The sequence below is a fragment of the Scatophagus argus genome, chromosome 21 (assembly GCF_020382885.2).
Source record: "Scatophagus argus isolate fScaArg1 chromosome 21, fScaArg1.pri, whole genome shotgun sequence".
Lineage (NCBI taxonomy): Eukaryota > Metazoa > Chordata > Actinopteri > Scatophagidae > Scatophagus > Scatophagus argus.
The window spans coordinates 4,760,552-4,785,768 of NC_058513.1; the positions used below are offsets into that span (position 1 = coordinate 4,760,552).

The 25,217-nt window shown below is 42.3% G+C and overlaps 2 protein-coding genes across 2 annotated transcripts; both read right to left on the reverse strand.

Annotated features, from left to right (window-relative positions):
• Positions 1 to 278: 278 nt before the first annotated feature.
• usp22 (ubiquitin specific peptidase 22) lies at positions 279 to 15,956 on the reverse strand. The gene is made up of 13 exons (XM_046376454.1): positions 14,798 to 15,956; positions 10,411 to 10,543; positions 6,477 to 6,590; positions 6,074 to 6,175; positions 4,879 to 5,045; positions 4,632 to 4,779; positions 4,228 to 4,330; positions 2,820 to 2,978; positions 2,436 to 2,562; positions 2,263 to 2,354; positions 1,910 to 1,972; positions 1,564 to 1,713; positions 279 to 1,451 (listed from the first exon to the last, which is right to left on the reverse strand). Exons 1-13 carry the CDS (start codon positions 14,915 to 14,917, stop codon positions 1,409 to 1,411), a joined length of 1,521 nt encoding a protein of 506 aa, XP_046232410.1. The 5' UTR covers positions 14,918 to 15,956; the 3' UTR covers positions 279 to 1,408.
• A 155-nt stretch (positions 15,957 to 16,111) lies between these two features.
• cops3 (COP9 signalosome subunit 3) lies at positions 16,112 to 24,546 on the reverse strand. Its single transcript, XM_046376455.1, has 12 exons — positions 24,383 to 24,546; positions 23,267 to 23,396; positions 22,440 to 22,552; positions 21,655 to 21,704; positions 20,401 to 20,493; positions 19,942 to 20,121; positions 19,694 to 19,834; positions 18,611 to 18,784; positions 17,705 to 17,791; positions 17,348 to 17,461; positions 17,150 to 17,230; positions 16,112 to 16,491 (listed from the first exon to the last, which is right to left on the reverse strand). Exons 1-12 carry the CDS (start codon positions 24,435 to 24,437, stop codon positions 16,438 to 16,440), a joined length of 1,272 nt encoding a protein of 423 aa, XP_046232411.1. The 5' UTR covers positions 24,438 to 24,546; the 3' UTR covers positions 16,112 to 16,437.
• Between the last annotated feature and the right edge of the window lie 671 nt (positions 24,547 to 25,217).

Sequence of the window (25,217 nt, forward strand, 5' to 3'; positions counted from 1 at the left end):
GCGGAATCGAGCTTCTGATGACCCACTATACACACTGAACTGAAATTTACGTTCTTGTCTTTTGTTTCATTTCTTTTTTGGGGGTGGGGGGGGCGTTTACCTGAAACATCACAAACATGGAGAAAATATGCCCCCACTTAAACTTTTTAAACAAAAAAAAAAGAAAGAAAGAAAAGACAACAAGTGCCCAAAGTACAGTAGGAAAGTAGGAAAACAAAATAAACTGAGCCGCCATAGCATCAGTTATCAGCGCTGTTCTGCTTTTTCTTTTTTTTTTAAATTTTGTGCACAAAAAACGTGATTGACGGCACAATGTAACACGGACAGGCAATGTGAGAGCTTACGGAGAATGCAAAAGTGTAAACAAACAATTTAATTACGGTATGTATAAAAATATAGTATTCACTGTGTAATTTACCCCCCCCAACCCCCTGTGTGACTGTTGGAAGCAGCTTGTAAAGGCAGAAAATAACAGAACCTTTGCGTACTGGGTTTCCTAAAAGTATCTGACAGCGACAAACTTATGTGTAATGAATGGAATTAACTGTCTCTCCCTCTGTACAATGTTCATATAATACCATATGTCAGGTGATTCCACCCCCCACCCACCTTCGGGATTGTGGAGAAAAATGCATAAGACAACCTCCATCCTTGAAATATTTGGTCATTTGGAGGAGTGTTGGGTGTGTCACACAAGTGTGTGTGTCCACAAAGTTGCCAGTTTTGACAATGAAAATGAAATTCTTTTTTTTTTTTAGAGCCTCAAATCCCCATGCGGCTTACAAACGCTTTCAGGCGACACTGAATGCAGCGGTACGAACATGAAACAGGACGTTGGTGGAGAACAGCATTTGTGATCAAGTAAACTAAGGTTTAAAAAAACAAAAAAAACAAAAAAAAACCCTCATGCCCTTCTGTGTGGGTCTGAAAAAGAGAGAGAGGAAAAAAAAAAAGTCCAGGCGTGCAGACTGATTCTGCAGTCATTTCTCTCTTACAGAAGAATCCCAGCTGCTTTCCTCTTCATTTCCTGAATTCAAGTGAAAAAAAAAACTTTTTATGTATGCAATATTGTTTCAGTGTCCATACAAAGTTCACTTCCAAATTTCCTGCATTTTGTTTTGTTTTTTTTTTGTTTGTTTGTTTGTTTTGTTTTTTTCTTTTGCACTTTTTGCACGGTCCGGCACAGCAGACACTTTTTTGTCTTGAAAGTCGTACATAGGAGCTAGATTAGTATGTGCTAAGGGTGGTTCCGTGTTAAGAGTGAGAGTTGGGATTTCGGACTGATTCAGGTAGGCTCGTGTTTCTGTTTCAACGCCTTTCCCATCGCCCTCTCGCCCTTTCCCATGTGACTAGTGTAATCCTTGCATCATCCCTTGTCTCCTCCTGCAGACTGTGCTGATGGAGGGAACTACTCGTACTCCAGGAACTGTTTGTGGTAAAAGAGAAGGTACCTGGGGACATCAAAGGGAGACACACACACACAAAAAAACAAAGGCAAACTGGATTTAGTAACATCTAAAATATCTAAACACATACAGTTTCGCTACGAGGTGCTGAGCTCACCCTTCACTGTCCAGCACATCCTTGATGCTGGCCTTGGTGATGATTGCATCGTCACATTTGAACCACTGGTCCTTGTGTTGGCGGATGAAGGTGGTGTAATGGCCGCTCTCCAGCGTTCCCTGGTGGTTCACCACTGCAAACAGACTATACCTGAAAGAGGAAGGGGGGAGAGAGAGAGAGAAGAGGCCAAGGCTTAGTCAGAGAGCAGCACAATACATTTATCTATATGCATTTGAAGGAACCCTGAAGTCAGGTAACAGAGCGATGATAAACTGGTTCCTGCTGAAACATTTGGGACCTGGGCTGGTTCAGATACTGGTTTACTACACACAGAGGTTTGCCTTACTTGTTGTCATTGTTGAAGGGGTCCACAGTCTGTTGGTACTGCCCATTCATCCTGCTTTCTTTACTGAAACACACAGCAAGTCAAACTTAGTCACAACAACACCAAATCCAATCAAACCAAACAAAGGAAGCATCTACTGCTGTGTGACTTTCTCATTTGTGTTTCCAATCCTTCTTTTCATTCCCATATCAATCAGAAAACGTGTGTATTTTCTGAGCAGCTAAACAGATACAGATAGTAGCACTGTGTTAGTTCTACCTGGCCTTCACAGGCCTTCCTCAAATCGTTTTGTGAAATGTTTTATTTTCTGTCTCCAGTTGACTGCTCCCAATCTTCCTTTGGATTGTGCTCACCTGGAAGCCATGAAGGGGGTCATGTCCAGCTCCAACGGGAAGGAGACGTAAGTTGTGATCTTCCGCCGCAGTTTGGCTGAATGTTCGAACCTCTGAACGCAAACAAAGAAGGAACATGTCTGAACATCGCTCTGGCCGAAAATTAGCATTGTCATACGCAGACACACTCTTACCTTGAGGTGAAAGCAGGCTACGATGGGCAGCTTCTTCATGGTCAGCTGCTTGGTGGACTCCTGGTAACTATGGCAACCGCTGCACTTGATCTTAGCGCTGCTGCCAAGGTGCTCTGGCCTGGTGAACCTAGACAGGACAGGATGAGGTTTAGCCCCGGCGGGTGTGTGTGTGCTTTTATCCTTTAAGTCTCTGCTCCAGTGGATTTGGGAAGAACAGGAATTAGTTTTCAGGTGAATGTGAACGTGTATGTGCGTGTGTGTGTGTGTGTGTGTTGTTACAGTTTTGGCACTTTGCAGCAGAGAGAAAGAAGATTTGATACACCAAAGAGGGGAATTCATAATAAAAAAACACCATGTCAGGATTGTAGTTGTAACGTCAGTTACCTGCGCAGACAGTCGGTGAGTGTCGTGGCTCCAGTGGTGTGACTTTCTCCGTTAAGCGCTGACCCGTCTCCTCCTGGGCTGAGGGGCCAGAACGGGGTGGAGGAGCCCGGCAGGTCCAGACTGATGTCCCAGAACGGGTCTATGGTCGTCGAGACACCGCTAATAGGAAGACAGAGAGACACACAAGATGGTGAGTCTGTATAAGAAGATGGAGGCGCTGCAGATATCTAACGCATACATCTTCCTGTCTGGTACCCACATGACGAGAAGCTCAGTCCAGGCAGTTACGGATGTAAAACAAATTATACTGGCTGATGGCATCTGTGACCCGAAAACATTTGGGCAGAGATTCTTTCTCAAGTAATCCCTAAGCTACCGTCAAGCATTTCTGCAAGGAGTAACTATATACAGTATATATATATAGAATATACACTGTCCATGTCTTTGGCCAAAACAAAGAATGAGTTGGCACCATGTTATATTTTATGTCTATATGTATGCCTTTTTTCCTTCCAACAAGTGAAATAATGTGCCACTAAGATAACCTCAGCCTGTTTTAATACAAATACGTTTTCATGATTTTGTATTAGAGTTTGTTCATTCAAGCGCAGTCCATTCCGTCACTCGGTTTTCTTTCTTCGAGAAAAATTCATGATACAAGTTGATTTTTATCGGAACTCTGACTGTTCAGTTTTCACTATTTTGAGAAAAAAAAGACTTTGATAGCTTGATCACTAACAAATAACTGTTTTAGAAGATGATGATTTTTTGCAAAGCCTACCACGATCATATAGAGTAGTTACTTGTTTAGCATCAATGAATTTTCAATGCAGCACTTTTGCTCAAGCTTGAAAAGGATCTCTGTGCTTCTTCTGCCACTTCAACCAACTGCTTCTAAAAGTTATGATGTGAAGTGAATCATATATTCCTGTTAGAAGTACAGGTCCACACCCACAGCAGCACATTAGCTACTGGAGATTCTTAAATGTCTTTTAAAAAAGAAAAGAAAAGAAAAAAAAAAACATCTTGGGCTATGAAGTTCCGTCACCTTATTTGACCACCAGGTGGAACTAGAGATCAGCATTTCAGACTGTAGGCCATGAAAGGTTTTTCCTGTTGCTGCAGTGTACGGTTCAGTGTGTGTGCAATGTGTGTGTGTGTCTGTGCGTGAATGATGGAGGCAGGAGGGTCCTATCGGGGGAAGAGACTGATCCAGGACACTGAGAGACATGTGAACTCTATCATGTCATGTCAAGACAGGCGTACTAGCAATACAATAAATCTGCAGTGTATAAGGTGAACGCTTTGTTCTACTAGGCTTCATACAGTCGCCAGTGAGGCCTAAAAGGCTTTCCGTATGGTGTTTGTTTTTTTCTGCCGGAACAACCTCACACAATATCACACTTACTGGCAGACTTGACAGGTGACGTCAGACTGCAGCCCCCCTGTGAAGATTTGGTCGATGATGCAGTTACAGTGGTTGGGGTTGTTGGCTTTCTTCCCGTTGTCGTCTGTGTGGAAACACACACACACACACAGTCACTAAAAGCAATGCTGTGTAACTCCACAGCCACCCTCTCTGTCTATGATGTGCAGAGAGAGAGAGAGAGAGAGACGCTGAGATCCAAGACAGAGATCAGTGCTGTCTCTCCGTCTCTGTGTCAGTCTTTTCATCCACTCATTCCACTCAGCTCTCCTCCTGTCACTCCTGCACTCAGATAAAAGCCTCCTCTCTCTCTCTGTCATTCTTCCTGCTTTTCTCCTCGCCTCCTTCACATCTGGTCTTCTCTAGTTTTACCGTCTGTGTCCAACCTTTGCAGTGTCTGTGCAGGACGTCCAGCGCCGCGATGAGGAACTCGTGGGCATCCTGCTGCTCGTAGCCGGCCAAGTGACGGGCGTGAGTCCACACCAGATGGAGAAGACGGAAGGGGATGTGCGGCGACCGATGGCCTGAGTAGAACTGGAGAATGTGTATGTGTCAGGTGTATGTGCTTCCACTTACTCACTTCTTATTCTTCTGTTTATTTGAACAAAGCCAACAAAAGAACGAGATGGTTACCTCCTGGAAGAGCTGCGACATCTCACACACCAGACAGGAGTTGCTCTGCATCTCGCATTTGTGTCGGTCGGACAGGAAGAAGTCGCGCAGCAGCGGGGTGTGCGTCAGCGCCTGGACGATGCAATTCATGAAGCATGTGTTGCCCAGGTTTATCAGACCTCGCAGCCCTGATGGTTAAGAGAAGGAAAGAAAATGAAAGAAATAAGAAGCGTGAAAAAAAGAAGGGACAAAGAGAAAGAATAAGTGGAGGAAGGAAAGGAGGATGAACAAAAAGGGAGGAGAACAGAGAGAAAAAATTGAAGAGAGCCAGACCATTTTTCTTGGCTGCTACAGTGGGGCATTGAAGCTGCTATGCTGTCCACACACACACACACACACACACACACACACATTACACAGTAACAATGTGATGTGCCTGAGGCAACGTTGGACTGCACGCAGGGAAACCCTTGTCAGATTACAGCAAACCAAATCACAGACACACACACACACACAGATGGGGGAAGGAGGGAGGGAAAAGCAGGAGAGAAGGTGGAAAGAAGGAAGGAAGAGGAACAAGGACGAATGAAGAGGAGGGAGACGGGAGGAAGGAGGGAGGCAGTGTTCTCACAGATAAGCAGCCAGGCCTATAATTCCCCTCACCTTAGACAGTGCCAGGGATGTTAATGATGCTCGAGCAGACTCCTGCGGGCTGCTACAAGGTGTTAAACGTATGGCAGTTCTCCTCAGTCCCGCAGGCTGCCAAACCCCAACTGCTTCACTCTGATATTCCCCGTTGCTTCCAATATATTCAGCTGCTTCGGTCTGAAGACAGCAAGCCTGCCCCATTGCAAGTGCATGACTGACCAGTGATCACAGACATGTTTAGGCTGTGTCATCATACAGGATATCAACGCTAATTATTACCTCAGTTTGAAGAAGGGCTACAATTAATATTTACTTCCTCTGCCAATTAATACTTAATGACATCTTTGTCTTATCTAACAGCAGCTATTATTCTGCTCTCCCCTCTGAGAACTCCAGTTGGTCTCCTTCCTTCTCTGAAACTCAACAATCGGCCCAGACTGTGCAGCTACACAGTTTGCCACTCTAACACTGATGTGTGTGTGTGTGTGTGTGTGTGTGTGTGTGTGTGTGTGCGCATGTGTGTATGAGATCTAAAAAAAAAAGAAAAAAAAAAAAAAGAGAGACTAACCAATAGTACAGTTGGAGGTGATTCTCCTCCTCTTGGGGTTGTGGCGGAGCAGCTCCAGCTCTCTCTTGGTGGGCTCCCATGTTGAGTACTTCTCCCCTATGCCTGAAAAACACACACACACACAAACACACGATATTAAGATGATCTAGATAATAATCTCTAATGTAGATAGATAAATAGATAGATAGATACTTTGTTGATCCCAAGGGAAATTCATGTCTTATTGTATTTCAAGTGTCAACACTAAAATTCAATGTCTTGAGTGCAATTTCACTTTAACCACTGGACCAAGAGCTGTTCGGATCAACAGTCGAATCAACACTCATAGGAGACATCATAGAGCTTTGGCGGGGTGTGATGTCACTGCGCGTGGTGTGGCTCTGTCTGTTTAATGGTTTCATACCTTGCATCTTCCACGCTTTCCTCTGTTCCTCTTTGGCTATCTGTTCCATGTCTTTGTCGTAAATGTAGTCTTGGCACATAAAACAGTAAATTCCTCCATACAGCAGGTCAATAGCTGAGAAGAAAAATACACGAGAGGGCTTTTTAATTCAAATGCAGAACACTTTGTCAAAGGGTGAAAATGGTCTGCGTGTCGCCACAGGCTGTGTGAACCGCTAACTGCTTCGTCTCTCAGTCTTTTCCTATTCAGGCCACGTTGTCACGGTGCTGCGATGCCGGGCAGTCGGGATTATCTGCTGACATATCAGCTATCTGTTAACACCATCCAGGAACGTCGCAGAGACGCCCCGAGAGACGCAGGGAGCAATCAAAAGCCAAAAGGTGAGGAGGGAGGGATGCGCCTATCTAACTGTGCAATCTTCCACCCGTCGCACGTTCACTTAAATGTTCAAAAAAGGTCTCTCTTCACCTGCTGTACCCTGCAGCTACCTGTTTGCTGTTGCCATGACGACCTGCCTGATGGCTTCTCCCGGGCTGTCATCCTCTGCAGGTATGGAGAGAAAAAAAAAAAAAAAAACAAGAATCCAAGTGGGGGACAGGATGGCAGAAGGGAAGAAAGGAAGTACAGAACTTCACTGAACTGACAGGAGGGGAGGAAAAAATAAAAAGGCAAGGAGACGAGGCTGATGGTCCAAGTGCAATTAGATGAAATGCTCTGACAATTCTGAATATCGAAAGGGTCATCAGGTAACCATGGGAACAAGAGGAGGGCAAAATAGAGGAGGAGACAGAGATGAGGCCGATACAAGGCTGTGAACAGCACCGACTAAATAGCTGCAAGTGAAAATGCATAAAACGGTCGGATGAAAGCGATGGAACGGCAAAGGAGGAGGAGGAGAAGCAGGAAGGAGGAGGAGAGGGAGGAGGGGGAGGAGGGGCCCGGGGTTTTAATGGAGGCTAATTCTAGAGGGTTTGTTAAAGACGACTTAATTACCTCCTTACCAGTCTGCTGAGATCTGTCCCTTTTCTCTCCCTCAGTATTAGACCGTTTCTCACTTTATTTTTCGCAGCATTTGATTCAGCGGCTAACCTAATTAAACTCACAGTTACACACACACACACACACACACACCAGAGGGGGGTCTTCCTGAGCTGAGCGATAACGGCGAGCAAAGGAGACTTCATAAAAACAAACCGACAGATTCCCAACATCTGCCAAACCCAGCCTTTGTCACGGACAGCCCGAGAGTCTCCGCTGCGGCAGCGTTCTCCTCCGAACGTGCTTCACTTACAGCTCAAACCGTCTAATTCTATTATGTGAAGTATAAAAGAGAAAGCCAGCGGGTGCAGGGCAGGATTTCAGCTAACGGGACGACGCCTTGTGTTGGAGATAATATGCTGTTTTCAGTATCTTTTCAATGTTGCCTCTGAACTTCTGGGTTTTTTTCTCCCCGTTCAGTCTTGTCACAAACAAGAAAATGTTGCATTTGCGTGCAGCTTCAATCACAAATGCAACACCTGTTTATTTATTTTTTTTTACCACAGCTGTCAACTGCGCTGTGCGTTTTGAGCCTGCCCGGTGCTAAATGTCTTAGCGTGCTGCATTATAGCGGCGCACATGGCAGCCACATGAATGCACACTTTTAACCCTTTGGATTTGAGTGTCGGGGTCCTGCTTCTTCCTGCAGCAAACTTAACTACGCGGTGGTCCTGTTCTATGATGTCATCGGGTCTGATGTCACTCATTCAGCTCATCCGAGAGGGGCACTTAAAGGTTCAGCCCGACTAATTCCTGACCGACTAATATAAACAAATGTTTTTATACAGATATATTTTGTTTGACCACAATGTGTGCTGCACACAGCATTTTTTACAGTGGGTGTATAGGGAAGTTTTTTGGTCTCTTTCTGTTTATTTTTACCCTAATCTGAGTGCTCCTTGCACATGGTGTGACCAGCATTCTTCTTCACATAAATAAATAGCAATAGATGTTTGATTCATCTAGTAGTTTTTTTTTCCTGTGATCAATACAAATCTTTCCCACGATTATATTTAAAAGCAAAACAAAAGTTAAGGCACCTTTATAAAATGTTAAGCAATTTTTACAAACTAGCAAAATCATATTTAAGCCATTTAAAGGCGTAAAACTCTTTCTAAGCTCTTTTAACGACCTGCAGAAGCCATGTCATACCAGTTGATGTAGGGGTCTAGCTGGACTACAACATCTGCCCTCTCCTCCACTCTTCCTACGCCTCTGCAACATACTTGGGTGGAGAAGCTTCAATAGCTGAACACCAACAAACACCAGTGTCTGAGAGCACTACAGCGGGCCAAACTCGATGCATTTAAAAAACTGACTCATAAAACAGAGCTGGGTGATAATTCAGCACTGACTTTAGGTAGAATCATCATGTAATGTTGTTTCACGAAACTCTACTCCCTCCCCATTTCCTAAGTATTAAGTGACACAAATTATGTGCTATGGCCTTCTCGACCCAGCTGAACACCTTTGGGGAGACGGTGGAGCAACATTTTAAACTGTTCTCTCTGTTGTCATCATCATCAAAAACACCAGCTGAGGGAATATGTTCCCTGCAGTAGAGTTCCAGGGAGTTTGGGAATCTACGTCAAGGAGCATCAGAGCTCTTCTGGAGGCTGGTGACAGACAAATACCTTAAGGGGACACTTGTGTTATCATTTCACTTGTCACCAATCTGCATTTCAGTATCTGCCAAGCACAATAGACAGCAGTTTACAGGTGAATGCAGAGTGCACACACTCAGCGGGACCTGTTCAAGTAAGGGTGGGATCAGGTAACACACAGCAATTTTCTCTGCAATAATTTGGTGATTTGTGTGCAGTGTTTTGATTACTACAGGCTGTGTGTCCCTGTGGGAGCTGCACAGAGGGGGGGGAACAGCCAACTGTTCTTGGTGTTCAGCTAACACCCACGTCTTTGTTCAAATCTGGAGCCATCCAGACTGTGTCTGTTTGATGGCAATATTTAATTCAGTGGAGTGAAATGCAAGTTTCCCATTCGTCACAGCGAGCGCTCGCCAACAAAGCGACCTCCGTGTGAGCTGTGCTGAGAAACACAGCGAGGTTGTTGCGTTTCTGAAAATAGAAGCAATGTCAGTAATTTTTTTAAGGGAGCATACTTGAACAAATCCGCTGAAAATCACTGATGTGCGACGATTTGTGTTACCTTCGCTGAATTGGAATAATAATCCTGTCACAATGAGGCAGAGGCAAATAACTCATAAACCTACACAGTAAACTGTAAACACAGGGATGTGCACCTAACAAAGTGGATTCTTAGGTACTTAATTTGAATCAGTCACCAAGACTGACCTCAGTCCCTATTCATTAATAAGTTCACTAATGCATATATACTCCTTTTAATGGGCTACATGGGGCCCAATCCACAAGTGACGTTCAAGTCCCCCATGTGGCCAACCTTTGTTGCAATTATGTTGCAAGAGATTACCGAATAGCTCTGTGCTGCTCTTAATTACACACATACATACAAGTCTCCACATACACAGACATTAAATACGGACACATCAACGAGCCCACGCTCTGGTGTTTATGAACAGTCAGCGCTTCACGCAGACGCACCGGGCTACGTCTTCATTAGCCACTCAGCTGTGTAATTAGCCCTTTTAGCAGCCTTTGTTTTGAGACAAGCTGCATTACTGACGCCGTTTGCATGTGGGTGTGTGTTTGTGTGCGTGCATGTATATTATGTGAGCGTGTCTGTTCAGGAGGCGGGGACCAACTCATTTAAGCAAAAGGGGCTAATTGAAGGTTTGGATGCCTGGCATGGCACCTTGTGCTTGACAGAAGCCTCGAAACAAACCTGCTCTAAGCGCACCTGCGGATACCTTTGTGAGTGCCTGTGTGAGTGTATGTGTGTGTATCTGTGTATGCCATACCTAGGTTATGCCTCTTGCTCTTGGCATGCTCGTGGATGTGTTTTTTGGCAAAGCAGGCGAAGAAGACGCAGTAGAGGCAGGAGTGGAGTCTGTTGAGGTGGGCGCCGCACATGTGGCAGATACATGACTTGGCCTGGAAGAGAGGAGGAAGAGGGGGAGGCACGAAGAGGAGACACAGGATATGTTTACATCTGCTTCGAAAATAAAATTCAGAAACAAGATGGAAAACTCAGCCAGGCTTAAAGCTCATCAGAATCCTTCACAATGATCAAATGACTATGTGCACGCAGAATTATCCCACTGCAGGTCCCCTCTGCTCTATGGAGCATTTTAGCATCTTTTAACTCAGCGTTTTGCTTAACCCCGCAGCTTTAAAGTCAAAGTGAAACACGCATTAAGGCATCTCTGTCTCATGCAATGTGACACATCTCCAAGTAAAACTGAAATATGTGGGCAGAGTTTCGTCACACAGGTGTCATAAATCCTATTCTACAGATATGACTGGATGGTAAAATGCAGCGGTGCGGTACAAAGGTCTGGGGTTAGGAAAATGTGAGAAATTTACAAATTAGGCCTCAAATTAGCCCTCCCACCCCCCACCAACTCTGACCTATGGCGATATCAGTCTGCCGACTACTTGACTCAAGAAACAAATCTGATTTACAAGAAGTATCAGAGGAACAAATTACGAATACATATAGAAAAACAATGACATTCATTAAACAGACAAAAAGAAGTAAATAAATGAAGTAAAAATGGTAAATTTTTGCCGTAAATAACAACTGACACGAGGACATAGCATCAGAACATGGAAAACGCACTTGTCATGTGCATTTCAAAGTCACAGGGTTCTCACAAAGCTCTGATGACCCCACCGTATGACAGACAGATGCAGTTAGCAACTAGCCAATGAAAATTTAGCAGCTAAAGAGACGTGTAAATTTATTTTAATGACTGCCAAAATATTCATCGCTTCCACTTCCCACAAGTGGACCAACGAAATCAATTCATGCAGCTGTAAAGATTTTTTGTTCTTTAGTTTGTTCTTTCTTTCATTGTCACCTAGCATTGGCCATACATAAAACATAATCATTAAGAAACTGCACTTTCAGATTTTCTAAAGCACCACGCGGCGCTGGTCACGCAACCACAGCAGGGAGATCTACAGTACACGGCTGTGACAGCAGCTGCTCTGGACACGCATTTTGTTTTTTTGACATTTCAAAATGTCAAACGTCTCTCTCTTGAAGCACTCTGTAATGAAAGGTAAGCTTTTGTTAGGGCCACACCTGACATGTGTTACATCATCTTTAATTTCCATTTTTATTTCAATAAAAAATCCTACAAAGCTTTTCTTCGACCTCTGGAGCCTTGAGCAGAATCACAATAGGCGAAAGCAATCTAACAAGGACATTTCTGTGTGTGTGTGTGTGTGTGGCTGTGCAGTATGTGACTATTTGTCATTGAGTGAATCAACCTTAGGCCAAAAAACCTTGTGCTCTCTTACATTTCATATGCACATGCAAACACACACCATATATGATTGCTAATATTTCATACATTCCTACATATTTCTTTTTGATAGTCACGTTGGGCAGATGAAGGAGAGGGAGAACGAGGATGGGGTGCATGACTGAAGATGGAGGGCAGATAGCAACAGTTCAAACGCATGCAGATGAGAGGCTGGCATGTCAATGAGCCAGCATGAATTTGGGGAGGTGAGAGGAAATGAGCAATGCCTGAAAAGATAAAAGATAATGCCTGAGAAGATAAAGAAAAAACAGTGTGAGGGCAAATACGAGAAATGGAGACAAAATTTTTAAAAAATGCTATTAGAATTTTTTTTCTTTTCCACTTTCAAATCACATACTCTGATTTGAAGGTGGAAAGTTGATGTAAAGCAGCATCTGGTGCATCACATCACAGTCTTCTGTCTAGAAAATGTCAACCAACGGTGAAAAATGCCTGTCACATTATCATTTCCCCGAGCCCGAGGTGACATCTTCCAACAGCTCGTCGCATGTGACAGCAAAACCAAAATACAAACATAACAAATATAAATTAAACAGACAATGGTAAAGAAACCGCGAAACTGGAACTGGGGTGTGTTTGCCAAATAGTCACCTTAAAAACCCTTTGATGAGGCTCACTCTCAGTTTTTGAAAAATGGGAAAAATAAGCAAACCAAAAACACTGGGTTTTATTCCAGTCACACACACACCTCCATGCATAAGTGCTTAGACAGCACATGAATTATGAAAAGGCATCAATATGCAACAATCTCTCCCTACTTATTCTTCCAACTGTCAGTGTTACAGTACGCATGTATTATTTTTTGGCTCCCTGAGAATATCGTCTTCATGTAGGAAGTTGTGTCTGCCATCTGTCAACATGTCCTTACATCCTCCACTGTCATACTGTCTGAGTACACACATGGAGTAGTTACAGTAGTTACAGGCCATGTACTAACCAACCAACCAACCAACCACACGCTCATTAAGGTCTCATCTTCCCACCACGTAGAGAAAAACCCCGAGCTCCGTCCATGACATATTTTTCTGAGCTGACGAGACAAGAGAAGCACAAGAGAGAGAGAGTAATGGGCTGGAAAGATCCTGGTTAGAAGTGTGAGTGAGGATGCTATCACACTGTGATTCCTTCCAAACAGAGGCATTATGAAATACTGTATATTCCACAAAAAAAATGAGTAAACAAAACTGGAGGGGAAATGAGAAGGAAGTCACTTTAAAAAGACGAAAAAAGAACAGGGACAGCATTTTAGTCAGTATTTTAAGTTTTGCTTTGAGTTTATAAGGCATCGTTCCTCTTTCACGATGAGTGCATTTCGTGCTGCCAAAGGGAGTGGAGGCCGCAGCAGTAGTGCAGGCTAACAATAGACATCCCTAGCAAGACTTTGCAGAAAAGTGCTGCAGACTGGTACTAAAATCAGAGTTCGAATAGGATTGACTCACACAATTTGGCAGGTCTTGGGTGGCTTGGAGCACATCATACATACAAACACACGTCATGGTCTCCAGTGCAGTATCTTGGGAAAAAAGTTTTCTTCAGTAGTGGACTATTTGGTAAAATCCAAACTAGCAGTTATTCAGGTGTGATTAAACACTTCTCTGATTGTCACTGCAGCCAACCAAAGTGTGAAGCCTTTGATTTCCCAAGGCGAAACAAATTGCTCAAAATTCAATCTGCGTCAGAAGATCAGTGGACCGTCTGATTCAGACCGCATGTTGATCGTGACCATCTGAGGCTGGCATGGTCAGCAATGGAGTGGAGACTGAATGATGGAACAGTTGTCTGATATGTAACTGAACCACGATCAATAAAACTGTAGTGCCACAGGGAAGTAATACGCAGCAGGGATGTGACACCTCCTGCCAGCCTTGTATGGTCTTCATGGTAGGGTGGGGGCAGGGGCAGAGAGGCGAGCAATTATGGCAGGAAGATCCCCTACAAATATTTACACCATTTACTTCAGTAAACATGCCTCCTAGACTACCAGCTCCCTCTGATGCCAAGCAGATGACAGGGGACGCACGGTTGTCCCAGAGCACATTTAAGTGCAGAAAGGCATGTATGCAGTCAAGCACACGCACTCGCACAGATGCACGCATGCAGATGCAAGCACTGCTACCTGCTATTACTGTGCTATTATCATACCCACATTATGTGAATCTTTACAATAAACATGACTCAACAAGAGGGGTCTTCTTCTCACACACACGAAGGAGATGCTCATTTTGCTTTCCTCGTTATACCTTGATGATAATGTCATGCAGTACAAAGGCAGCAATGATCCACCTCTGTCATTACCAATTGGGGCTCTCGTGATAATTGGTTGTGTGTGTGTGTGTGAGGAGGGGGGGCATTAATTGCTTAGTTTATTTTCAATCAATTAATGCCCCTTAAGCGAGGAAATACCATCGCGTAACGCTGGCCTGCGGTCTGCTGGTACAAGGAAGAGAAGCCACTGCAGGCGCATTGCCAGTGCAAACAGCTTTGTAATCTGTTATGCGCTCTCTAGCTTTATCTAACGTCCGACTGTGCGACGCTGACCGGGTGATATGCTGGTAGTTTGCTTCAGTTTGGGCTGTTCTGCAGTACTGCCGTTTAGGCTAGTCAGAGCCCGACACCGAGGGGAAGCGAGTCTCTGAGCGTGGGTAGTATTTTACTGAGAGCAAACAGTGGTTTGGCATTCGGAGCGTCTGTGTGTCGGATGTTTGTGTTGTTTAAGAAGGGCGGGGAACTGTCCACGCACGCGACCGCAGCTCACACATACACAAACACAAACACAAACACAAACACAAACACACACGGGCTGTCGTACGTTAGGGTCACTTCTAGGCGCTCGTTCCCCTCTTTCAATTGTTACCTTGCGTTTTCTGGTCTCGGCTGAACCACTCCACACGAAACACTGATAAATAACCCTCAGGTTCTGCTTCCAGTTGTCCACTTTAAAACTGTTGACATGAGGACAGCCCGCGGGACTCATGGCAGTCACAGCATCCGGTTTTACTGTCCTCTGGCGCGATGAAACCTGTTCAGATCCCTCAAGACAGACCCAGTCCGAACGGGCTGACTGGTTAGCTTGCCAGGTTCGTTATCCACAGAATGCTGCGCTCTGGCTAACTGGACATGTCCTGGTTGCAGTAACTGAGACACGCGCAGTAGCAAGCATTAAGACGGATTTTCCAGTATCCCTCTATTGGACATGAAACATTATGCATGCATTTAAATCCGGAATAGCGCGGTATGTGTAGTTCTTCACATTCGCCAAATTACATGTTAGCAAGCTGGCTAAAGTTGCTTAGCACTGGAATTTCAACAGTAGCTTACACGGTGAGTGTCGTCAAGACCCACCTCATTCATAACGACGGACCAATGAGGCACTAGCGCTGGAAATGATTGGCGTGTACCAACTTTCCTTTTCCCGCACAAGTTCCGCCTCTATGAAGTGGGAGCTGCGTCGTGATTGGTAATACTTTCCTGCAAACCACATCCGCCTGTATAAAGACGTTCATTGGCTAAGACATATATCAGCTTCATTGTATCCGACAAGAATGTTACAATGTGTAGTGAAGGGATGGAAATTCAAATCCACCTTACAGTGCACGTAGAAGCAAACGGATGAGAATCTCTTTTCACAAAGGCATGAAACCCAGAGCTATATTCTTAAACAATTTATTATTAACAGACCCACAATCGCAAAGCTCAAGCGCCCAAATGACATAACAATTTGGTTTCATCTGTTGGCTTCATCTTTTGTAATAACAACCTGTCAAAACGGGCTTTTTTTGTTTTTGTTTTTGTTTTGTTTTTTTAACAGTGCTCTAGCGACCTCTAGTGGATCCGACCTAAAAAAAAAAAAAAACAGAAAAGGGGGAAAGAAATGAAACAAACAAACAAAAAAAACACAACAAAAAAAACAAAACAGTGCACCAGATTGTGAACGACTCCTCCATTGTGCCGAGTTTGGTCAAGGGCATGTCCAGATACAAATCTGCTATTGATGATATCTACATTCTAACCAAAAGGAGTGAAAAGGGAAACGATCATTGCAGTCTTTACAAATGTAGAATATATCAGATTTATTCCTCGTCAGTCATAGATGTTTCTCACATGTAATGCCCTCTTGTTACGGCCATCATGCAGCAGAACCAAAACAAACAGTGAGATTATTCACACATATGTTTGGAACAAATAAGTCCAGTTTTTATTATTGTGGATTCTGTTAACGTAGCAGTGGCGTTCCAACCTGAACATTGATAAATAAAACACTGACAAAATTGTAATCTTTTTTTTTTTCCTTTCCTGTAAGGATCTTTTGTTATCCTTAAGACACTGTGAAGAAAGAATAACCAAATTTATCATCATTCCACACAATTAGATTTTCCTTGACCAATGTCCTTATGCAATAGAATGTTTGTTTGTTTTCCTCTTTAAAAAAAATCCAACTCATCCTGGGAAGAACGTGTTGGGTGGCTGCAGCGTTCTCTCCCTGTCCAAGGCCCCTCAGGAATAACTTGATGTTTTGCTACCAACATCGTCCTCCTGCGATCCCATACTCTGAAACGAAAAAGTGTCACATGATGAAAATGTTACCTGTAAGACAATGGACTAAATGACTGTTTTTCTTTTTTAAAAAAGGATAGTTTTACCATTAATTTATCTAAAGTTCTGTAAGCTGCATGTTTCTCAAAAAAACACTTTGGAACACTTTGAAAACAGGGTTGTAAATACCAGTAAGGGCGAATACTGTACAAGTGCGGTTATATTTTTTTTATTACTAAAGTAATTCCAACCCAATTCTTCTATTTATTTTTATTTCATTCCACCACATATAAACCATCTGAATTAATCAAACAATGTAACCAGCCCTGAGACATAGGGTACATATCATTCACATGTCAACATTTGTTAGCAGGATTGCAATGATAAAAGATTTTCACAGTAAGCGCCTCAGAAAATATCATGGTATCATAGTAAAAATTTTCTAAATTTTCTCCCTTTAAAAGGGATGAAAGCAGAGGGTTTGTTTATATGTGTAAAAAGGCTTTATTATAATTTCACAAAATATCATCAGAAATTATATTGTCAGAAATTAAACTTTATATATACTTAAACACACACGCTGTTGCTACCCTATTTGTTATTCATTTGTACAAAAGTTGCCCACATAACAGAGAGAAGTTTATGTAAATGACCTTGTTAAACATTGCCTCACCTTCTGCACAAATTGTGGGTTTACTGTGATTTCTTGATCCATAGACTTTAGTTTCTCATCCAGCTCTATACATTTCAACATCTGAAGGGAGAGGGGGGGAAAAAAAAAAGATGTGTCACTTTAAGAAGCTTCACACCAAACGCACCACCTGGATTTATACATAACATTAACGCTGAAAAGAGAGTCGGACACCCTCACCTCTTGGTCGATTTTGTGGAGCATTGCTGGGTTGTTGTATTTTTCGGGGTTGTCGTGGAAGCAGACCATGCCATCCTTTTGGTTAATGCTAGCGTAGATCTCACCATCTTCAATCTGCACAGAAGCACGAGGAGGAGCATGATGAAAATTAAATTTCTAATGGTGATCAACGGTTACCTTTCAAAATCTCTGGAATTAAAGGATAATTAAATAAAATTAAAAACGTGTCTAAAGCTCCTGAAGTTTGAGATACAGATACGATACTGTATATTGTACAACTGGTACAACATTTCATTTGATTTCAGGTCAGTGTGTGGATGACAGGTTGGACTAGCTTTTCTTGCTGGAGGGACTTACCATGTGTAAGACGTATTTCTCTGCTTCCTGGGGACCTGACAGCTGCACTCGACTCGCCATGTCTTGCAAAGACAGCGTCAGGAAAGTCTGCAGGAGGGAGATAAAGCAGGAACTTGATATCAAAAAGACTAAAAGATCTGCCGGACCTATGAGTGTAACCTCATGTATGATCATCCTTTCTTTGATTGAACATTTGTTTGATCTTATTCCGCTCAATCAAAAGCAGCCAAGAACTTGTCACCAAAGCACCTGAATTCACAAGCACCTTCTTAATTGTACAGTTTCTCTAACTTCAGTCAGATATGATTGACCTGAGAGACATTATATCATGATTATTTTGACCAAAGATCTTATCACAAGTATCTTTGACCAAACAAGTCTTTTCACTCCAAACAGACAAAATGGCTAACAATATTGCATCAGATAACTGCAGCAGAGGCTAAATCATGATGATAACCAAATACAACAATCCATCTGGTCTCGTGTCATGACCTAAACATTAAAGTGGTTACTCAGCTCTAGATGTGACACTCTTGTTTGATGTCCATTATGCTCAGTTTTCCCAGCATGAGTAACATTTGGCTATTAGATGTTTACATCTAACACTCATCCATGTTTCTGCGATGTTTCCTGCAATTTGGATTATTGTCAATTCTAATGTCATGTGGCAACGCTGTCATGGAGGAGGAGGAGGAGGAGGAGGAGTTATTTTCCAGATGTCTCAGATCAGGAGTTTAAAAAAAAAAATGATTAACTGACTGATTTCAAAATGCCAACACACCCCTTTGACAAGGACTACTCGCCTTCCATAAACTGTCCGTTAAACAGTATAGTTCAAGTCAGGATTGGACGACTGTCGCTCTTATTTTCTTGTAAAACATCTGAGGTATTAATACAGAAACCCACCTTTGTTAACCTCTGGATGTTCTTCTTGTACAGGGAGGAGAGGCACTGCTTGACCAGGCCTGTGTTGTTGTCTCGTGTGAAAGTCTCGCTGTGTTTGTTGACCAGGCTGCGCAGCTCGGCAGGGTTGTTGGTGGTGTAAACCTGAGCTAACTCGTGATACGCGTTGCTCAGGGGCTGAGAGAGGCAGTAAGAGGGGGAAAAAAGAAGAAAAAGGACAGGACAGAATATGAACCACCCGATGGCACAACAAATCATGCATGTGTGAGTCAATCTTGGCTGGTTTTAACATTGTGTTTACTCTGCAAGCAACAGGATTACTGTGTCACTGAAGTCTTCAAATTTCATGTTCTTCAGAGCTAGGTATGAGGAGTTACCTGTTTAAATGAGCAACATTTCCTCCTTCACCTGGTCTAACAGAGCTATAATGAGCTTACGCGCATCAGCTGAAAATCAACTTAGTAAAGATGCACAGAACGACCAGCCAGGGACCGCAATCAGACGGTTTTTAGTGTGCCCGGCCCCGGCCCGGAGATCAGCCGTTCCGTCTCCCATTCTGCCGATTGTAAACCGGTCTATTTTATGCATCCGCCGCACATCATATGCACAGCAGCACAGGCAATAAAGCCAGTCACACACTAGCGTGTTTTTAGCATGGGACTTCTTCACTGTGAGTGACACAAGACACAAAGCTCACAATCTGTAACCATGTAAAGTAAACCGTGGGGGACTACCACAAAAACATTCGGAACAGCAAACTTCACCCAGCTGAACGTGTCCAGTTTGAAGAAGCTAGAAAAGGAAGCTGCTAAAGCTAAAGCTTTGCAATGAAGAAAAGTTGATTTTGTTTGCATATGCTGTCAATTATCGTTGTTAGAAAAGAAAAAAAAATCTGAATTTTTGGCAATTGGCAAGTCACACACTTCGGGCACAGTTGGAAACCGGAACTGGCCGAGAAAATTGCAATTGGTGCACCTCTATAAGTCACTTAAATGTCTGCACATGCAAAGTAAGAGCTGACCTGAAGAGCAAAGCCCCAATACTAACTGTGTACTATACTATTCCACACATGCTGTTTGTCCTTACCTTGATGAACCTCCCTACTATTTGTGAGGTGTATTTGGGCAGCGGCTGCACTTTGCCGTGGAGAATGAGTGACACCAGGATGTATTTCTTATAGGCTTCCAACATAATGTGGCTCACTGCCATGGCTGGAGTGGTTATTGCCTGACACAAGACAATAAGAAACATGTTACTGCCTATATGTGCACCAGAGAAAAAGTGTCAGTATGTCAGTACATTTATCTGATTGCTCACAAAGCACGGGAGAGTACCTGTTCATAAAAATACAGTGCTCTTTCGAAGTTTTTGAGGCCCGTGTAGATCATACCACCATAATAGTAGTAACATAGAAAGTGCTTTGCGTCGTAAGCGCCGTTCTCCTTACAGATGTCCATCATGTCCAACTCCAAGAAGGGCAGGGCAGGCTTGAAGCACTTTGCTAACAAGCACAGCTGCAAGGAGACAGGTATGTAGAGAGGATGAATAGGAGGATTTCACTGGACCGTCACAGTGCAAAGGAACTGTGCTGTGTTTGAATTATTCAACACAACCCTTTAATAGGATATATTCAACAAGTATGCATATGTGAGCAGGGGGGAGAAGAGAACTCATGTATATATAATAAATTGGATGTTGCATACCGCTAAATAGATGGCTTTTAGCAGCTTAATTAGATGCAAGTTAAATTATGAGGCCATTTAGGATTACAGCCATGGTGGTGACAGACTCACCTGACACAGGTCTGCATGAACTGAGGTAAGTTGGTTTGTGTTCATCTGCATTTTGTCTATTGCCTGTTTTAGGACGACAACACCCCTCAATGGCTGTTAGGGAAGGGGGAAAAAAAACATATTCAGGTTTATTCAGCTGCAGCTTTCCTGAGGCACCCTAACACAGTGGAAACCGTCCAGGCTCGGTACGGCACTTTAAAATGCATTAGAATATTTAGATCTAAAAGAAAAAAAGGAAAACATGCTAATGTAGGATGCAAGTGAAACACAAGCAGCGGGATGACTCATTCTTATTGGACAGTGCTGAAAAATTTGATTAAAATGTGCTAAATTTCACTATCGCTGAGGGTCGATACAACATTAACAACAGTTTCATCCATCTCACAAGCTACACTGTCAAGACAATGCAGTGTCCTTTAAATTATCATACACACACACACACAACACGCACGCTGAGGGATGTTTCACAGAAACAAGAACAACATAAGACTCTAAAAATATCACAAAATACAAAATTTTTAAGAGACAACATAGAAAAGAGTCATATGATTCTACTGCTCAAGTTTAGGGGAGCTGATGTAGCTGATGAAGCCGTTTAGAATCTGAAGGTGTGGCAACACAGGCACACGTCAGCACACACATACTGCAGGTGAAACAGGGCTTATGCGTGAACATTAGAAGAATTAGTCACAGCCCTGTAGCTTTTGGAGCTAGAAGCCTACCTCACTAAAACTGCACTCGTGTCAGTGAACACACACTATTCACACGGTGTTCAACTGTGCAGGTAGTGTTTGATGGCAGCGGGAAGCATATGTCTCACAAAACAAACACTGAGCGAGGGGCAAAAGGCCAAATAAACTAAGAATAAACAACCCTCGTTTGCATTCTGTACTCTTGTCTGATATTTAAACTATTCAGTCTTCATTAGCGACTGCAGCACTGCAGTACACTGCAAAAGATGCTCTGAGTCATGAATGAAAAGAAACTGTTTTGCACAAACACAGATTTATAAATTTTAGAAAAAAACATATAAACATATAAGAACATGCAACTTTTCTATGTCTATATTTCATCCAGCAACGCATTGTTTAAGTCTACCACACTATATTCGAAATTATAAATAAATTAAATTCGAAAATAAAAATCACTCCACTCGATCATCAAACATCTGATTCAGTTGGGGTTTAAAAAAGATGTGATCGTAAATGAAAGCTCTGGGATGATATCTAGGTGAGTCAAAAGCAACAGTCTTACCTGTTTCCGCTCTACAAGGGCGTTTGTCAACTGGTGGCAGAGACCAGCAACTGTGAGAGGAAACAGAAGACAAGGAAACTGTGTGATGATTGACTCTTTTATGTATGTGTGTGTGTCATGCATAAACTGAAAACATATACATTAGGGATTGACAAATATGTTTTTCTTTTCTGGGCCAATAAAGTCTAATAGTCATGAAAGAGTGATAACTGATATACATTTGCAGTAAAAATTAAATTTAGAATAACCAGTGATGGAACATAAGTAAAATGTAAGTAAATTTACTCAAGTACTGTTCTTTTACAAGTAATTGTACAATTTTTTCTAGAATATAGGTGACAGAGAGAGGCAGCTGCATCAGAGCCAAAGGAGCACACTTAAATAATCATATCATAATCATAATCAATAATAATCAATCCATCACTGATGTGCACACATACGATACTGCACAGTTCAAGTCTGCCAAATAATGCTGTAATAACTTTTGTAATTATTTATCTGGCGGTAATACACTATTCTACATCAATAAACCTGATACTGCAAAACATTTTAGAGCTTACTGCTGGACACTGGAAATGGAGGTATCTGTCTTATGGTCATAACTGAGGAAAGCACTTGAACAAGAAAGACTGGGCATACTTTAGATAAACATAGACTGACCGACAACAGAACACACATTAGAAATCTGTTCAACTGAAAACCTGTATAACACAAAAACAGCCAGCAGGTTATAAATGTGCCTCCTAAACACCCAGAAGTGAGAAGTTTGGTTATTCTGGACTTACAAGTGTCTGTTGCATATCTAATGTGCTCCCCATTGCAGGTACTGATGAAGAGCTGGACTTGGGAGAAGAGCGTCTCAAAGTCAGGGATGTTTGGCATGGAGAACTTCACAAAGCTGAAACAAAAGAATAGGAAAAAGCCTTACAGTGACACAAGAACATAAAAATGCAAAACTGATATTCAGATGGTTTAGGATGAAGACAGTCAAATGGTATCACTTGAACAGTTTTAAACATTATTGCTGTAGGCTTTGCAATGCAGAAATTAAAAGAAATAATGCTTTTTTTTCTTACAGTACAAAACTACTACTATTTTGCATTTTTCCCCACTTCTGAGTTTTCCATGATGTGTAATTAAACTCAACCTCTCAACATTGTCATTTTCAGTTCTGTTAAATGTCCAGTTCAGCAATGGCATTTCTTGATTTACCAAATTACAAGTAAAAATCACATTCTTGGCTTCAGCGTTAGTCCATGCCTACATTACATGCAGTACATTCAACAGGTAGCCTTCAGCTGCTTGCAGACTACATAACATTTGCTTTGGTGTATGTAACAAGTCTCCTGCAATGATTAAAAAAAACAACACAGAGAAGCAGGACATGGCACCTTTTGCATGACGTGTGGATACTGAATAGTTTATATGATGATCAACAGACATAACAATAAACTTTTGGCCCAGTTCAGAAAAAAAAACATGGATCAGAAGCTTGGGACATTATGATGGCAGGAGTGTAGAGGAAAGCAAACAAGCCAAAATAAACTTCACTACTGATGGAGGAAGAGTTCTCGACAGGTGCTAAACACACTGATGGTGGAGAACTACTTACAGCACAGCCAGCACACCGAGGGAATGCTCCTGGATGTCCAAGGCCCCCAGCACCGTGTCCAGGTGGGACAAATTTTTGGCCAGCAGCTCCCCACTCTTGTTGATCAACTCACACAGCTGAGTCATCTGGCCTGGGGGGCAGAGAGAAAGTAAACCACTCTGGACCTTTTCTAGTGTTCTTTAAATCTTTAGAAAGACACAGGTCTCATATCTCAGAGAGTTTACATCGCAATGCTGGATACAGATCAAATTTTAAAAATCACTACTTTTAGGCAGACCCTTTGCTTTATAATTAAATTAGCCTGTTATAGTGGGATTTATTATCATCAAAGGTAAAAATTTCTTGTATGTTTTCCATGCTGTGACACACAAGAAAGACACATGCACAAAACTGTAACTGCACTGGTTACCAAAACTAAAACGTTATTATAACGTTCTGCCTACAACAGCCGTTGTAAATTATGAGATTAAATTAATACAATCCACAAAACGAGAAAAGAACAATACTTCTGCCCTAAGTAATGCTAAGACATTATCCACTTTGTGTAAGCGGTGAAAGTAAAAATAATATTTCAATTTTGTTGTCCAAGACTGTCAAGAGGCTATTGTCGATAAAGGCAGAAAACAAACAGACTTAAAAAATTATTTATAATCATCATTCTGTGGCTGAGCGTTTCAGTATAAATCGGCCGGTCAAGTGTACTGTCAAGGCCTTGCAACAGAGGCAATGCAAGTGGAATTGACAGATGACTTTGTACCAATAATATTCGCAAATTCAGGTCGAGAGCCAATCATGTGGGGCCGGGGCGGGACTACCGGTAGGCAATCCCCAGAAATTATTCTCTAGATCAAAAACAAAAAGTATGATTTTGACATTTTCTTTGATAAGCTACCTGTTTTACGGTTATCAGTGGTGTCCCTGTACATTAACGCATCTTCTGATGATACTTTACAGAACTCTCGCAGCCAGAGAGAGTCATTTTTGTGGTGTGTTTACATGATAAAGCAAAAAGAAGGCTCTGACCAGTTTGGCTGCCGAGCTATCGGCAAGGCACTGGATAGCATATGCTAGCTAACTAGCTAATACTTCCATCTTGAATGAGTTTAGCAACCCTACCTTGAGCGGAGAGCTGCCGCACATTGTTCACAAACTGCTCCAAGGCTGAAGCCATTATTTCCTGGGTCCAAAGTGGAGGTAATTTGCACTGTTTTTCATTCAAACGTCAGAAACAACTCCGTCCGGACTGAGGCAGGGGGCCACACAGCCGCCACTGGGTGAAGCTATCGCGAGATCATAAGAACAGAGCAGACTGCAATGAGTTTCTGAACCGACCATTGGATTCTTAAAGGGCCAGACATTCGATTTGCTAAAAGATTCATGACATAATTGTCATACTTTTCATAGTGGTATTTTGATTATTAAAATGTAACCTATTGTGCTTGTCTTCTGTGATATGGTGCTACAGTTATATATTGCACACTGCAATGCCAATTTTGCCTTTTAGGGAAAAAGAAATGAAGGAACTGACGTCAAACTTACCGGGTTTTTAACAAAGATGTTATAAGATGTAAGAGCTCCTGTGCGAGGTTTCAGCATTCACTGTCTCTAGACTGGAAACCAAAGAAAACAGTTATTGATGATCACCGTTATTAAATGATCTTGTCTGTCATTGTTGTAATTTGTTATCTTTGATAATCTGGTGCTTTTTTCTTTGTATTAGCTACACAATCATAAGTCTAATTTCCAACAGTTGAACCGCAGTGTAGGTCACTGTAATAGTATTTATTAGTGATAAATATCTGAAATGATTGCAATCACCGAAGATTAGCAAAAATGTCACAACTCAAAAATAAAAAAACAGACATTTATTTTGACACATTATCAAAGAACATGAATTTATTGTACAGCTAATGGATCCCTGAAAGCCTTCCTATATAATAAATATTACTGT

What these genes read in the sequence shown, in the direction of transcription:
- usp22 (XM_046376454.1), bottom strand. Translation starts at nt 14,917, where the DNA reads ATGAGTCCCGCGGGCTGTCCTCATGTCAACAGTTTTAAAGTGGACAAC. An exon ending in CCGAGACCAGAAAACGCAAG is followed by an intron (nt 10,544 to 14,797) that starts GTAACAATTGAA and finishes CCTCTCTTCCAG; the next exon opens with GCCAAGTCATGTATCTGCCA. An exon ending in CCCTTCAACAATGACAACAA is followed by an intron (nt 1,714 to 1,909) that starts GTAAGGCAAACC and finishes TTCCTCTTTCAG; the next exon opens with GTATAGTCTGTTTGCAGTGG.
- cops3 (XM_046376455.1), bottom strand. Translation starts at nt 24,437, where the DNA reads ATGGCTTCAGCCTTGGAGCAGTTTGTGAACAATGTGCGGCAGCTCTCC. An exon ending in GCGGCAGCTCTCCGCTCAAG is followed by an intron (nt 23,397 to 24,382) that starts GTAGGGTTGCTA and finishes TCTGCCCCCCAG; the next exon opens with GCCAGATGACTCAGCTGTGT. An exon ending in AGAAATACGTCTTACACATG is followed by an intron (nt 17,462 to 17,704) that starts GTAAGTCCCTCC and finishes GCTTCTGTGCAG; the next exon opens with ATTGAAGATGGTGAGATCTA.